A 14,947-nucleotide genomic window follows, 5' to 3' on the forward strand; every position below is an offset into this window, starting at 1 on the left:
AGTGTGTGTGTGTGTGTGTATAATTTTCTTGTTACGTTGATTTAATTTCACAGTTGCTTACTGGACAATTTTTTTTTTATCATCATTTTTACCGTTGCAGTGATTGAGTATGATGAATTCTGATTTTTTTTCTATGTTTTATTGTGGTTTTAGAATGTAGGGAGGAGTCGAAGAAGTGGGAGCGGTGATCAAACATTGGCGACCGATATACCACGCCATTGGCATGATATTTTCTGGTTAGGAGTCTTTTTATTTCATTTGATGGGATTAGCACTTGCTCTTGCAGTTCTTGGGCTCAATAGGTTTAAGAAATCGGATAGATTTAATTTTGATAGATACACTAGTAATACGACTGTCACGGTGGAAAATAGTCATGGACTTACGGAAGATTATTGGCCAATGTATGGTCTTGGTGGTGGAGTTGGGACTCTACTTGGGTGGGCTTGGATGCTGCTGCTTGGTTCTCAGGCGAATCATATGATGAAGATCTCGGTGCATATTTTGACTACTTATCTTGCTGTGGTTAGTGTTTTGTGTTTCTGGAGCGAGCAGATTTTTTGGGGTGTCACTTTTGCAACTGGCGCTTCTTTGCAGTTTTTGTATGTCATATCTGTTATAGACAGGTAAGAGCTTGAGATGATATAGTTTTGCATTTAGATGTAATTGTGGCAAGTGTCTGGTGCTTGTAAAGGAGTTTCTTCTGGCTCACAATTTCATTAGTTTAGTGAACAAGGTTGAAAAAATCTAGAAGAGAGTGTGCATCCTATCAGTTGAGCACTTCAGTTTGAGTTTGAAGTGTTCCTTTTCTTCGTGTCACCGTGCTCTCTTTTTAATGATTGAATATTTTGTTGTACTAGTCTTTTATAATGTGCATTGCATGCGACTCATTATATGAAAAACTTTAAATCTTCTAATTTAGTCAGATCAAAAGATTTTACTTTATTGTAATCCTTAGTAAATTTGAAATGCAGTTGATTATCCATAGCTTTAGAAGGTGTGATCTCTAGAAGAATGATTTTATCACGGAAACAGGCTAAAATTTTACTTATTCTTTTCGTCCTTTTCGTTTATTTTTTATCCATAGCTCTACATATTTTGGTTTTCAATTATTATAAAATGGTTACTAGGAGGCTTGGACTGTAAAAAGAAGCATAGCCATATGAAAAATAGTTCTGGTCAGCCTCTGTTAAATTTATCCTGTGAGAGCTAGGACAGATTTCTTCCCGGTTAAGGTCTGGAACATGTCAATTTACAGTGTCAAGTTTATACTTCACCATCCATATCTTAAAAGCAAACGTGGTATTCATCATGGTGGTAGTTTTAATGATTATAGCATATGCATCTTAGGTGGTGGTGTGGATCATAAGTGTCTGGAGTCAAGTGTGTTGGCGTGGATCACAAGTGTCCAGAATCAAAGCTCTTTTTTTTTTTTTTTCCCGTCTTCTTTTTAACTTGTATATTTCCATAGAGTTTCACTAAGGTTGTTTCTCTTAATTTTTTCCTCCCAATTTCCTTTTCAATTTGTGATTTTGTAAATAAACAACCGATAGGACTGTCCTGGAGTGACAATTTAGAAAACTATGTATGTGCAGTTATTCATTACATGAACTTTTCCTTAATGCCAAAGTAGATGCAATATTTAGTATCATTTAAAGGTTTTTTTTCTAATTGAAAACTTAGATATCAAGATCTCCCTCTGACCATATGCTGATTTTTCAGACTCCCATTTACCATGCTGGTGCTTCGAAAGGCTGTGAAAATGGTATGGAGCCTTCCTGAAGTTGTGAGAGTTTCATATGCATTCATGCTAGTCATGCGTTTGTGGATGGGATTGTGGTCTTTTGGAGCAGCTGGTGTTGTGGCTTCAAACATTAATCTCAATGGACGCTGGTGGCTTCTTGTGGTGAGCTGGCAAGTTTTGCGCTTTATTCCATCTTCTGTTACTGGGATGAGAACTGCAACAATGTTCTCCTAAAACATCCCTTATCTATAAGGTATATCTTTTTAATGTTGTTAATTGCACACCCAGGTGCTGTCACTGAGCTTATTTTGGACGGGTGCAGTGTTCTGTAATACTGTACATGTTATAGTGTCTGGGATGGTGTTCCTTGTTCTTATCCATGGTGGTCGAGAAGCAGCATCAATGCCTCCCAACCCTTTGATGAAGTCTCTTAGGTATTCTGTGACGAAATCTTTTGGCAGCATTTGCTATGGATCACTCTTCACTGCTGCCATTAGGACACTACGGTGGGAGGTCAGGACACCAACATTTCCTTTTCTCTAACTAGCTTGTTTCCAATGTTAATCTTGTTTCTGTTTGTCCTTTTTTTTTAACTTCAAAGTACATTTTAGATCAGGGGATTGCGGTCAAAGATAGGCAAGAATGAGTGCTTGCTTTGCTGTGTTGATTTTCTATTTCATCTCGTGGAGACTCTTGTCCGCTTTTTCAACAAGTATGCATATGTCCAGGTACTTTCTGCTAATGATTTGTCACCTGTAGATAATTTTATTATCAAATTAACTGTTTATTATTCTTCATAACCTTTCATTTATGATGATCTTGTGGTACATTAATCATGACCATTGCCAGCACAGAATTTTTTTTTGAAAACTGAAACATTCTCAATTTTTTCAGTTGTGTTCCAGTGAATTTTTTCGACATTGGTGCTTCTAAATTATACTCTATTGAAGAAAAAGATGTACTTGGAAATTTTAGGACCAGGAAATGAAGGCTGAAGTCATGAATTTTAAAAGAGAATGATCAGGGACAAGGAAGGATGGAGGAGACATGAGTTATTAAAAGAGGATGGTGAATTACACTGAGACATCTTAGTGAAGTAATAGATAGGAAATAAAATTAAATTCTTAATTGATTTCTGCTTTATATCCAATAAACTTGAAAACAAAATTCTAGTAGGAAAGAATGTAAAAGTTCAAAGTAAAATCCTTCATCCAAACCAAATATCAAAATGTTTAGTACCAGATCTCTGCTATAATGGTTTTTGGAGAATATTAGGCTGTTCAGAGGAGGGTAGACAGGGTATGGAAATTTAGACATGTGACGAGCGTCTTGGTGACCTCCCTAGTGATCATAAAGAAATTATGAATTTTCACTAGAAAAAGAAAAAAATTTGGTGCATGTTGAATGAAGGCTTAAGGCTTTATTAGTGAAGACCACATCAAAAAGTCAGAAGAAGAGTCACTGTGAATGGAATAAAAAAAAAGTGCAGGCTTTAGCTATTTGGACTTTGGCAGTTTGATTGATTGATGAAAGTTGTGGAAAGTGAAGGAGGCCTTAGACCACCCAAAAGCTATTATGCAGGTTTTAGTGTTGAGAATGGACACACGTGAAAATATTACATGAACAGCCTTATAAGACACTAGGTTTGGGTGAGACTGGCAATGGTTGTATCATCACTAATTGATTTTCCCAGTGGAGCAGAATAGATTTGGTGTACATGAAAATAAAAGGGGTAAGCATTGTACTGGAATCGTGTCAATATCTCAGAACTAGTTTCAATTGCAAGTGATATAAGAAAAGTATGGGAAGATGATAAATAGTAAGGAAGCATTAGATTGCTTTTTTAGATGTGGGATTCGTAATGTTTCAGTCAATGAATTTTCTGTTTACCTGTTGAAGGCCCCATTTATTTTTACGTTTGAAACTGCGTTTGGGTGCATTTCAAAAGTGCATTTGGTTTGAAAAAGTATCAAATTAATGTTGTTTTAGTGTTTTCCGATGATTTTGATGTGCTGATGTTGAAAATAAAAAATAAATCTAATAAAAACCATTTTGATGCATTTTCAAGTGAAAAGAACCTTCACATGAAGTAGTTTCAAGGGAATGGGTTTATGTGGGGGGTTTCCACTGAAGCAGCTGAAACATTACCTCCTAAGTTTTTCTGTGGCAGTTGTCCCATGCTGCAACTTTATCTTTCAATATACAGCTATACATACAGACCTGTTATCTTTCAAGGGCATTTGATGTCCCTCATATTACTTCTCTCATTTCTTCTCTGGTCTAGAGGAGAGGGAGTGGTGGCTGGCATGTTGTGTTACGGATTGACCGATGACTGATCTATGTCCTGTTTTACTGTCCTTAACTTTTGTTATACATCTTTATTGTTTACAAGATTTCCATTAAACATGCCCTGAGCATTCAAGGTGGCATAAGTTTCTACTTTTATGGCTTCAGTGTTGGGTGACACATCATTCAATATAAAAGCATTTTGTTTTTCTGGAATTTTATTATATTACCTTTTTCTTTTTGAGTACATTAAAACTTTGTTGATTTGTCATCATTCAAGAGCCAATTCTTGCATATTTATACAACAGTTCACGTATTTGTTGTGTTCCCTCTAGATAGCTGTTCATGGGAAAAGTTTTAACCGTTCAGCTAGGGATGCCTGGGAACTATTTCAATCAACTGGAGTTGAAGCACTAGTCGCCTATGATTGTTCAGGTGCAGTTCTACTGATGGTAACACTTTTGGGAGGGCTCATCAGTGGAACTTGCTCGGGTGTTTGGACTCATATCAAATGGAATGATTATAGAGTGACCATGGTGGGATCCACTGCAATGTTGATGGGAATGGTCTTGGTAAGTTTGTCTTTCAGTGACTTTTCTCTTTTGGAATTGATAACCTATTTACGATCTAAAACTGCTTGTGTCGTTTAATGGATGTGGAGTTGGGAGTTTTGCTACCTTATTGGTTATTTAAGAAGTTGGGTTTCAGAATTATAATGTGGCAACTTGTCCTATCCAGTTCACCTCTACTTGGAGTATATCACTGATTTCCACATATATTTCTTTCCAACTTTGATATCGTAAAATGTTTCTATCACATGAAGTATCAATTTAGAGCTTCTCTCTCTCTCTCTCTCTCTCTCTCTTCCTATTTTGAAATCAAGCATTCATCTGTTTTATAAAGCAGAAGTGTTTAATCAGTTTGTGGATATTTCAGCTAGAAAAGCACATGCCTGGCAAAATGGGAAAATGGGTGCCACCTCCCCTAATTTAACTCATTTGAGAATCAATTCCTTAACATCCAATTTCAGATTTGATCTCTGTGAATTATGTTACATTTGAAACCAAATCTTTCTGTTAGTTTTTGGTAGAGTTCGTCTATAAGATAGCAAATTGTTGTATGTGAGAAAGTCAAGTGAACACAAGAATTTTTTTCCTTTATTATATGTATTTTTGCTATTATTAATTCTTTATTGGATAAAATATCATTTTCTTAGCATGCCCATGCTTTTTAAATACAGAATTCGTGAACTTATGGATGAAATTGTGCAAAACCTAATGTGAGTACTTGATTATGAGTGGAATATAGTTTAGGGAAGTCAAACCCAAAATTGGAAGTTGAGATTAAATCTCAAAATGAATTAAAAGTAGAGGGGAGGTGGCACCTACATTTTAAGTAGTATCCCATTAGCTTTACCCTCTTTTATTTCATTATGTATATATTACACAGTGATTTCCATTATTAATGCACAGCAAACACTCCTCTGTGGTTGTTGGGTTGCATCAATTATAGGCTGGCTTCAGTTCCATGTTATGCTGGAAACATGTGAACGAAAGCCAACCATTTGTCAACCACAACACTGGGTGGTGGTGCTTCTGCAAAAACACTACTGATCAATAATGAATTGCTTTTAATCTGAATCACGAACCATTAAAACTGGCATTTATTTCATTTTGATGGTGCGCAACAGTGCAAGTTCATCTGTAGTGAAATGCCATATTTTTCCGTTGGAGGTTAAAACAATTGTTTGCTCCAGGTTGGATTGGCTATGGTGGCTGTTGAAAGTGCCGTTACATCCATATATATCTGTTATGCTGAAGACCCCATGTTAATACATAGATGGGATGCTGAATTCTTCAACCAATTGTCTGAGGCACTACACCAGCGTCTTCAGCATAGAAGTGCCCGGGCAAGGGAAGTATTGACCCACAATCGATTCAATGCTGGCATACTAACTGTCTCCGTCTGACAAACTTTGCCCGGAATAGGCGCTGTAATTCATTGTGCTATATTTTATTGATCCATGTTTTTGAATTTGTTTTTAGTTTAGTTTGGGACCTTTATTACACGGAAATGAAGAGTATAGGTCAAAAATCTGTTCGGAAGCTGCATTTACTCAGATATAGCTTCTCTCTTTTTGTTTATTTTTGGTGCGCCTGGAATGACGTTCATCTGCATGGCTGAAAAACAGTTGTGTGTAGATTCCCCATTAGGTCACAATTAAGTGATTCTTTAGGTTGGAGGAATTGGATTGGTTGTCTAGCGAGAGACCGTATAATTTTTTTATTTTTTTAGTCATCTGTTTATATTTTAGAGTTAAAAACTTGGTGGGCAGATAAACTACAAGCTCTCCTGTGGGCATTTACTAACGTAAATCGCCATTTCTTCGAAGCATTGCTTATGGGATACAAGAAGTGGAGGTCGCTTGCATCATCATTTTCTGATCTAATTTTGCTGCGAGATTGCTAAAAATACCAATTTCCTCCTTGATCTTTTCTTGTATGGAATTGAAGGTATGCAATCCAATATTCGAAAGAGCATCTCTGCTTGTTTAGAGGGATATGTCGTTTTCAAGACATGGTAGACAGTTGTTCGTTAACGGAGCCCTCTCGGTGTCGGCTCAACCAGTGTGCTTTAGAATGATTTGTTTTGTTTTCGGAATGCACCAGGTTAATCTTATAAAATCACTTCTAATATTTTAATAAATCTAGGCGAGTCAAATCATAATTAATTAACATTTATGTTGAGATTTTTATTTCTCCATTTTACTGTTGAAAAATCAAGAGGCGTTTGTTTCGGCTCCCCGCGCCCAACCTGTACACCATTTTCATCTTAAAATACCTTAGAATGGTGGCTTAAATATTTTAAAATTATTTTAAGAGTATTTAACATTATATTTTAAAAGTATTTTTTTAAATTAATACGTTTTTGATATTTTTAAATTATTTTGATTTATTAATTTTAAAAATAAAAAATTATTAACATATTTTTATGAGAAAAAAATATTTAAAAAATAACAATAAATATATTTTCAAACACGCTTTAAACTTTAATAATTTATTATAAATTTTATTTTATTTTATTTTTTATAAAAAGACAGTTAATCTCTTGTGGGCCTGGTCTCCCCCGAGGTTATGAAACAATCATCAACAAACTTCTATTACAAGACGAACACGTGAACATCAATATTACCAGATCAAGGTTCCCTTTTGCCTTCACTGGATCGAATTAAAAGAGGAATGAAGAAGAGCAATCGTTTTCTACAAACCTCGAACTTCAAGAGCCAAAACAAATACTGATAAGAGGGGGGACCCTTGTAAAAGAGTTCACGTGACATATCATCGAGCCAGGATAAGCAAAGCTAGAGACAGAAGAAACACAAGGAGCCAATCCCACATAAACCTCAGAGATAACCAGAAGGAAAGTGACACGTCATCAACTATAAATGTACGAATTGCCGTATCAGACGCGTCATAATATTTTTTGCCCTTTTTATCGATAAATGCAATCCAGAGGTCCTGCGACACGGTGGCCTAAAGGAAAAGCAAGCTCACATCCCCATTGTAGCCGCTTAGCTTCTTTGCCATCAAACCCAAGTTGTTTCTTTCAAGCAAAGCACTCTTTTAAATGAACCCTCCTGACCCTTACAAATCTGAATATTATATAAAGATTTTGCCCACTGTCATTTTAGCAATTGTTCTTGCTATCGTTATAATTAAGAGATGTGCGATTTCTCGTTAACCATCGAAATAAGAAGTGAAATCGTAGATCTCCCACAACCTGAGAGATATTCTAGTCTCAGTTTACAGCAACATTAAAAACAGGCCAAATCATCCATGAATATTAAACTGAGAAATTCCTCATAATTTACTTATTCAATTAAATAATTAATATTGAGATAGATATGCTTCCTACATTATCGTTCAGATTCCAAAAACAAGGGTTTTTTTTTTTTTCCTGTTTTTTTGGGTGTGTGTGGGGGAATACATGAGTTCCAACCTAGATCCTCGAACATATTCTCACCGGGAAAAATAACGCAATAATTAAAATCTAACAATCAGAAGTACGAGGAATTTATTTAATACTACTTAAAAATAAATAAAAACAGTGGGATATGAAAGAATCACTACTGTTTCTTGTTTTTCTCTTAGGGTTTCATTTCATCACATCTCATCACCATCACATCATCTCTGGAGTTGCAGGACACTCTTTCCTAGCAAAAGTTTTCTCTGATTCTAATCTAGAGAGAGGGAGAGGATCGAGCCTTGGCAATAGCTCTGGAGGAAACGATGGACATCGACACAGGAAAGATCAGCAAGTTGCAAGAGACAGTCTAGAGTGAGAAAGATTGTGGAAACAAAAACAAACAAAGAATCAACTGAGGTAAGAGAAAGAAGGGCGTTTTTTTGTCTCGGGGAGTGGACTCTATAGTCCTACGCGCCTTTCTTATCGTGCAGGACAATAATCTCGTAATAAAATGCAATAGTTTTAGTTTTTATTTTTATGTATTTTGTAAAAATATTTTTTATTTTTTAAAAAAATTAATTATTTTTAAAAAAATTAATTATTTTTTCACTAAAAATATTATTTTAATATATATATATATTTTTAAATTCTTTCGTCACAATTTCAATCAACCCCTAAACACCTCTTTTTAAAACCTATAAAATTACCAAAGTATGCAAGCAAATTTGATGCCCAACGAAGTACTTTGTCTTTTACACATAACAAATCATCATTCTTAGCAATTAATTAATTTTGATTTCTCTTAAATATCCTTTTTCTTTCACCATGAGCATAAATTTAAAAGACAGGCTTTATATTAAAAGTCATATTTTCTATTTTTACAAAATATAATTAAAAATAATTTTATATTAATTAACATCATAAAATATTATAACTAAATATTTTTTGAATTTTTGTTTGATTACCAACCTTAGTAAGTTGGTTACGTTATAGAATTAAAGGAATGTGAGAGCATTTAAATTCCAACCATTTAAAGCATTTTCAATTAAAATGATGCTTCCGTGAACACGATAGGGGCAGTGATATCAACGTGCTATTGAAGGCGAGTGAGAAAGGTATAGAAATGTGTGGGAGTGTTGGGAAACTAAAATCCCAAGTCAGAAGGCAACAATCAAAAGCATGATAATACTAGTTTTTTTTTTTTTTTTTTCTATTACTAAACTCAGAAGAAAAGGAGCCGTACTGATACGCTGTCCTCTTCATTAAGATCACGACAAGATTTTCTCCTCGAGCATTTCCTTCTTCTTCGCCCGCTCTATTCTCGAACCTTACAGTACCCTTTTTATGATCCTTACCTAGTAGTTGCTCTAGCTTTCTTACTCTCATAGCTACACGGTACTTTATTAGGGAATGAAACTTATTTGGAGTGGCAGTATTAAAAGTTAGCAGAGACGCATACAAAGCTTCAAGGCAGCAGCTCCTCTTAGTTCTTCTGTTCCTCACCCTGAAATGTACTGCCACTCTTCCTTCCTTCCCCGGTACTCACTTTCTTCTTCTCTCCTTATTTTCAGCTCTTGTATTTTGTTGCTTACTGGGTTTTTAAGGAATGATTTATGTGGTAAAAGATAATCACACGTGTGTTTATTTATGCATTTGTTGTTTTGTTTCTCCTTTTCTGTTTGTTTTTATGTTGGGTGGGAAAAAAAAAAAACAGAGGAGAAGATATTAGTAGCAGAAACCAGACGCGTTTTGCGGATCTTGGAGAGCTTCATCAACCAGCTCCTGTTTTTCCTCACGACGATGCTGTTGATTTAAGCTCAAGTATCCATTACCTTCTCTTTCTTTCTCTTGTTGTCTTGGTATATTAATTATAAAAGCATGTGTTCTTTGTCCATATAGAATTCAGCTTCTCTAACAACCAGTGATTTTTTTTCTATTAAAAAATACGAACTTCGTAGGCTCCATGTTCAGTCTAAAATCAGGCAATGTCACTGTTGTGTCCCATAACTTACCTTATGCTACTGCCTTGAACACGGTACAGTGCATCTCCACCTTCCTCGCCCGCGTCTTTCTTTTGTTAAATACCTGAATTGGTATTTATTGACTAATGCTGCTGATGTGTTATGTTTTTGTTTCAACAATTGTTAAGAGTATTGGGCCGGTAGAGGTAGCAACTACTGGAGCAGGGTGTTTGGACACAGGGCAATACATGTACCAGAAGGGAACAGGGTTTGGTTCCTCTTTGGGAAACTGGCAGAGTATTGAGACTTGGGGAGACTCAGGGATGGCAGATAATAGCCAACAGACTGACACTTCAACTGATGTAGATGCTGATGACAAAAACCAGGTTTTTGTGCATCTTTCTCTGTTATTACGCTCTGTTTTTTTTTCCCTTAATGTTATGCTATTTTTTTTTTTATTATTTGGTTTGCTACAATAGGAATCTTTTTTGTGTGGGTGCTTAATGGTGGGTCTGCTTGGGAATTGAGGAATCGGACACGGTGTACTTGCATCGTATTTCGTGTTATACTTTTGCTCGATTTTGTAGAATAATATGCTTTAGTTAGATCTTCGTGATTGTGACTTTAATTTTTACTGCAGGGTTACCTTACATTCTGTTTAACTAACTCATGATGCTTGAACTTTCCAATCATATCAAACATATTTCTTTTGCTTTGATAAATAAGTAACCAGTCCGTACCTCAACCACCTTTGGTTGATATTGCGCTAAACCTAAACTGGATAGCTGGGGAAGCGGGCCTCTGCCCTTGTGTTGGCCACAGGAGGGCGCTGAGGAGTGTTGAAGCTGAGAGCTCGTGAATAAAAGATCCCAAGTTGTGCTATCGAGCCCCCTCTTGTGGTTGATTCCATTGAACATTAAAATTGTTGCTTTGTATGCTCGGTTAACAATTTGGTCATGGCCAGCTACATTATTTGGTAACTAGTAATTACATTCTACCTGACTGTTCGACAGATGTCAGCTTCTGATTGTGGTTTGTTATAATTATGTAGCTTTATGGAGTTCAGCATGGTACAGTTGTGGTGGGAGAATCTGTGGATCAATCAAAGGGAAAAACTGGTGACCAAAAGGTGTTTGACATGATGTTGCTTTAGTAATTGTGTTTCTGTTTAGTTTGATTTTTGATGGTTAGGTTTTCAAGTTCTTTGTTTACTCCTTGCAGACTCTTCGAAGGCTGGCTCAGAACCGTGAGGCTGCAAGGAAAAGTCGGCTTAGGAAGAAAGTAATGTCTTTTGCTAGTTATGTTATATTGTTTCTTCACATGGATGATTGGGATTCTTAATCTATTTTCAGAATCTGGTTTTCCCAACTCTTAGTTCTCTATCTTTCAATTCCCCTTTGAGTTCCCCCCTTGTAGGAAAACATGGTTGAAACTCGTGAATATATGACCAGACACCCAAAAAAGCTTGTGTGAGAGCGTTTTTATTAGAAAGATTTTACTGTTCATCCATGCCATCTAACCTGTCCATATTGTGATTAAGGTGTCCCTTAAATTATATCTTGTGGACCGGTTTAAAGTTTTCTGTATTTCTTCTGCCATGAACAACAGTTTACCCTGGGATTTGGAGGCATCTAGTTTTGTGCCTGAAATTAATTAGCATTGCCATCTAGTTGGCTTGCTATATCAATTTTGATGTCTTAAGTTGATGAATGAAACATATTTGGATCATTTATAGGTTTTGGTTTTGGATAGGCATATGTCCAGCAACTCGAGAGTAGTCGACTCAGGCTTACACAACTAGAGCATGAGCTTCAACGAGCCCGCCAGCAGGTACAGGAAGTTTTGTTATTCTCTAGTGCAATATGTTTGATAGTGTGCCTTTTATGCTTGAGTGCATAGAAGACTAAATTTCTTTCATTCTGTGTTTTGCAAATTTTTCTGCAGGGATTTTTTATTGCATCTGGATTTTCTGGGGATCATGGGCATTCAATAGCTGGAAATGGTAAGGGATTTTGGATATGCCATAATAGATTCAGGTCCTAGTGTTAAGCACAGCTGAGTGTCTATTCCTCCAAAGGTTTTAAATAGATTGTGAAATGGTTTAACAAATTAGTTACAAGTCAGTTAGATTTTCGTGTATGCATAAAGCATCAGTATTAAATTGTTTTCAATACACTATTGATATTCTAAACAGCTGTATTTCATGTCGACATTGGATGCGTGGATCTTGTACTTTGAAGTTAGTTTTGCGTTTTGCTTATGAAGAAGTTACTTTATGGACCAAGTGACATCATTCCTGCATTAAATTCTAAGGTGTGATGCCTACCTTAAAAGATGACATCAGTAAACTAAGCATGTCACATTGTTCCTCCTTGATCTCTGATTGTTTCCGGTGAAGAGCTAAGTGATGGAGTCATATAGGATCAAAGCAATAAATATGGGTGAGAGGTTGGAAATTTGATGAGAAAGTTCTGGTTAACCTTGACCAGTTTCATGAAGGTTTAATTTGTGAAGTTTAGGAGTGGTGTTTTCAATCTGAGTTCCAGAATTTCTGTATCCTAGAATCCTGGACTCAGTTTAAGAGGTTTGTGGAAGACAAATCTGTAGAGAACCGGCAGAAAATGGCTGTCAGGATAAACTTTCATGGCGTCGACTATTTCTTATTTTTTGGTTATAAAGATGCTCAGCAAAGTGACCGTAGATGAAGGCTCGATAGAAGGGCTAGAAGTCTAAGTAAAAGCACTGTTAATGATCATTGTGAACAGTAGAATGACCTGCCTTTATGTTTATTATACTGTCCTAACCATTTTCTGGTCACCTACACATTCTGATAATCTTTCTTGCTATTCAGTGGAGTATTCATTCAAAGATTATTTTGTGGACTATTAAATGCAATGCATGGAAAATCCTTATAGTTTAAATTTTAATTTAACATGCTGATAGTATTGGTTCTTTTATTTTGCATTCTACTAAATACAACTTTTGAAAGAACTTCATAATCTACAAGTTAATCTCCTGATGATTTTGATTCTTGTGATATATTATACTTTAGAGGCCTTCGCATTTGACTTGGACTATTCACGCTGGCTGGATGAACATCATCGACTGATCAACGACCTAAGATCAGCCATGAATTCTCATATGAGTGATGATGAGTTACGGCTTCTTGTTGATGGTGTAATGGCACACTACGATGAAATATTCCGACTGAAGAGCATTGGTGCAAAAGCAGATGTATTTCATATGCTTTCAGGCATGTGGAAGACACCTGCAGAAAGATGCTTCATGTGGTTGGGTGGATTTAAATCTTCTGAACTTCTCAAGGTAGATGACCATTGATGGTTTTGGTCATGCACATTATTTCCCCTTCTAAGAAAATGGCTGATGGTTGCACTTAATGACATTTTCTTTCTTTATCATTGTAATATAGATTCTCGGGAACCACCTTGAACCCTTGACAGATCAACAGTTGATGGGCATATGCAATCTGCAGCAATCATCCCAACAAGCTGAAGATGCCTTGTCTCAAGGAATGGAAGCTTTGCAACAATCACTTGTAGACACACTATCATCCACCTCTCTGGGGCCTGCTGGTTCTGGAAATGTTGCTGACTACATGGGCCAAATGGCAATAGCCATGGGGAAGCTCGCAACACTAGAGAACTTCCTTCACCAAGTAATATAATTTCTAGCCTAATTACGAATACCTGTCCTTCCCCTGAAAATCATTGGCATTGCTAACATTGTATATTGACTTGGGTTATTATGCCTTGTTTAGGCTGACCTATTAAGACAACAAACTTTGCAACAAATGCATCGAATTTTGACGACTCGCCAGGCTGCGCGTGCCCTTCTTGTTATCAGTGACTACACTTCCCGTCTCCGAGCACTGAGCTCGTTATGGTTAGCACGCCCCAAAGATTGACACATACCCTTTCACAATGGTGCTGTAAAATGCGTGCTATATGTCACTTCCAACGAGGTGTGCCCATCGGATATATTTGGACTCTGAAGTTGAGGAGCGTTTTGCACATTGTGACAAGTCAGTACAATTTTCTGTTTTTTTTTTTTCCTGATGGAGAAGGTCCTCTGCATGATATAGAAGTATCGGTATTGAGAAGTACATACAATACTGATTAGGTCGAGTGGTTGTGAGTAGATTTAAGGTGGAGTGGTTGAGTAGATTTATCTGTTAGGTCGAGTGGTTGTGAGTAGATTTAAAGTCGAGTGGTTGAGTAGATTTATCTTACATGTGTATCTAGGCGAGCCTTCTAGCCATGGATGGACAAAATTGTCACCTAATGTTGTGAATTGCCATTGTAGCGATAAAATATAGCTACTGATAGAAGACTCTTGTTGTATAATTGGCAGCCAGAAATCCATCTTTTGGGTATGCCCTCGAAGCTGGGGTAATGTTAGGAATTCATATGGCATCATTTTTCTATCAATTTGCACATGCATGCTGGCCAAGCTCATCTCCTATGGTTAAAATTACAGCTATTGATTCTTCAGACATAACAGTCCCACCACAAAACTGCTATCCATAGTATGATTAGGATTTTGAAAGAGTCAAATTTAGCTATTTGCAGTATTCCACTGGCTTGTGTAATTGTCCCCTCCCGTTGCTCATTCTTCTAGCAATCCACGTAAAGTTACTAGTTGAGAAGAAAGGAACTACTTTGATACAGGGCCGGTCATCAGCTCGGCTGTTTAGACTTTAGAGTATCATGCAAAAGACATAACACGCTTGTAGGGATGAACACCCCGGTTCCGTTCGCATTTTTCCAAAAGTTATCTTCTCCAGCCACGGCGGTACTGAATCAGTTTTCTGCCTCTCCCACCAGCTGAAGTAGCTTCCTGGATGCAGTGTTGTAGGAAATCTGCTGGTTAAGCTGCTCGACTCCTGTTTGCTTCGAATATTATCAGCCTCGAATGGGGGAAAATTCCTCATCATCATCTGCCGTCAAAAGCAAAATCTAGAATGGAAGGAGAA

The 14,947-nt window shown here is 36.7% G+C and overlaps 2 protein-coding genes across 2 annotated transcripts; both read left to right on the forward strand.

The window, feature by feature from the left end:
• Positions 1–32: 32 nt before the first annotated feature.
• LOC105123785 (CTL-like protein DDB_G0274487) lies at positions 33–6,289 on the forward strand. Its single transcript, XM_011023516.1, has 6 exons — positions 33–623; positions 1,720–1,903; positions 2,030–2,254; positions 2,353–2,469; positions 4,363–4,599; positions 5,784–6,289. The coding sequence occupies exons 1-6, from the start codon at positions 262–264 to the stop codon at positions 5,994–5,996; spliced, it is 1,338 nt and encodes a 445-aa protein (XP_011021818.1). The 5' UTR covers positions 33–261; the 3' UTR covers positions 5,997–6,289.
• Positions 6,290–9,085: 2,796 nt separating this feature from the next.
• PAN (bZIP transcription factor family protein) lies at positions 9,086–14,074 on the forward strand. Its single transcript, XM_011023527.1, has 11 exons — positions 9,086–9,531; positions 9,708–9,814; positions 9,952–10,028; positions 10,143–10,340; positions 11,006–11,083; positions 11,176–11,235; positions 11,707–11,784; positions 11,899–11,956; positions 13,007–13,278; positions 13,385–13,630; positions 13,733–14,074. Exons 1-11 carry the CDS (start codon positions 9,503–9,505, stop codon positions 13,877–13,879), a joined length of 1,350 nt encoding a protein of 449 aa, XP_011021829.1. The 5' UTR covers positions 9,086–9,502; the 3' UTR covers positions 13,880–14,074.
• Positions 14,075–14,947: the final 873 nt, after the last annotated feature.

Source organism: Populus euphratica, unplaced genomic scaffold, assembly GCF_000495115.2.
Source record: "Populus euphratica unplaced genomic scaffold, PopEup_1.0 scaffold1.1, whole genome shotgun sequence".
Lineage (NCBI taxonomy): Eukaryota > Viridiplantae > Streptophyta > Magnoliopsida > Malpighiales > Salicaceae > Populus > Populus euphratica.

Coding starts and splice junctions, on each gene's coding strand:
- PAN (XM_011023527.1), top strand. CDS start 9,503: ATGTACTGCCACTCTTCCTTCCTTCCCCG. Junction 11,236..11,706: donor AAAGTCGGCTTAGGAAGAAA/GTAATGTCTTTT, acceptor GGTTTTGGATAG/GCATATGTCCAGCAACTCGA. Junction 11,957..13,006: donor GCATTCAATAGCTGGAAATG/GTAAGGGATTTT, acceptor ATTATACTTTAG/AGGCCTTCGCATTTGACTTG.
- LOC105123785 (XM_011023516.1), top strand. CDS start 262: ATGGGATTAGCACTTGCTCTTGCAGTTCTTGGGCTCAATAGGTTTAAG. Junction 1,904..2,029: donor GACGCTGGTGGCTTCTTGTG/GTGAGCTGGCAA, acceptor TTGCACACCCAG/GTGCTGTCACTGAGCTTATT. Junction 2,255..2,352: donor TTAGGACACTACGGTGGGAG/GTCAGGACACCA, acceptor AGTACATTTTAG/ATCAGGGGATTGCGGTCAAA.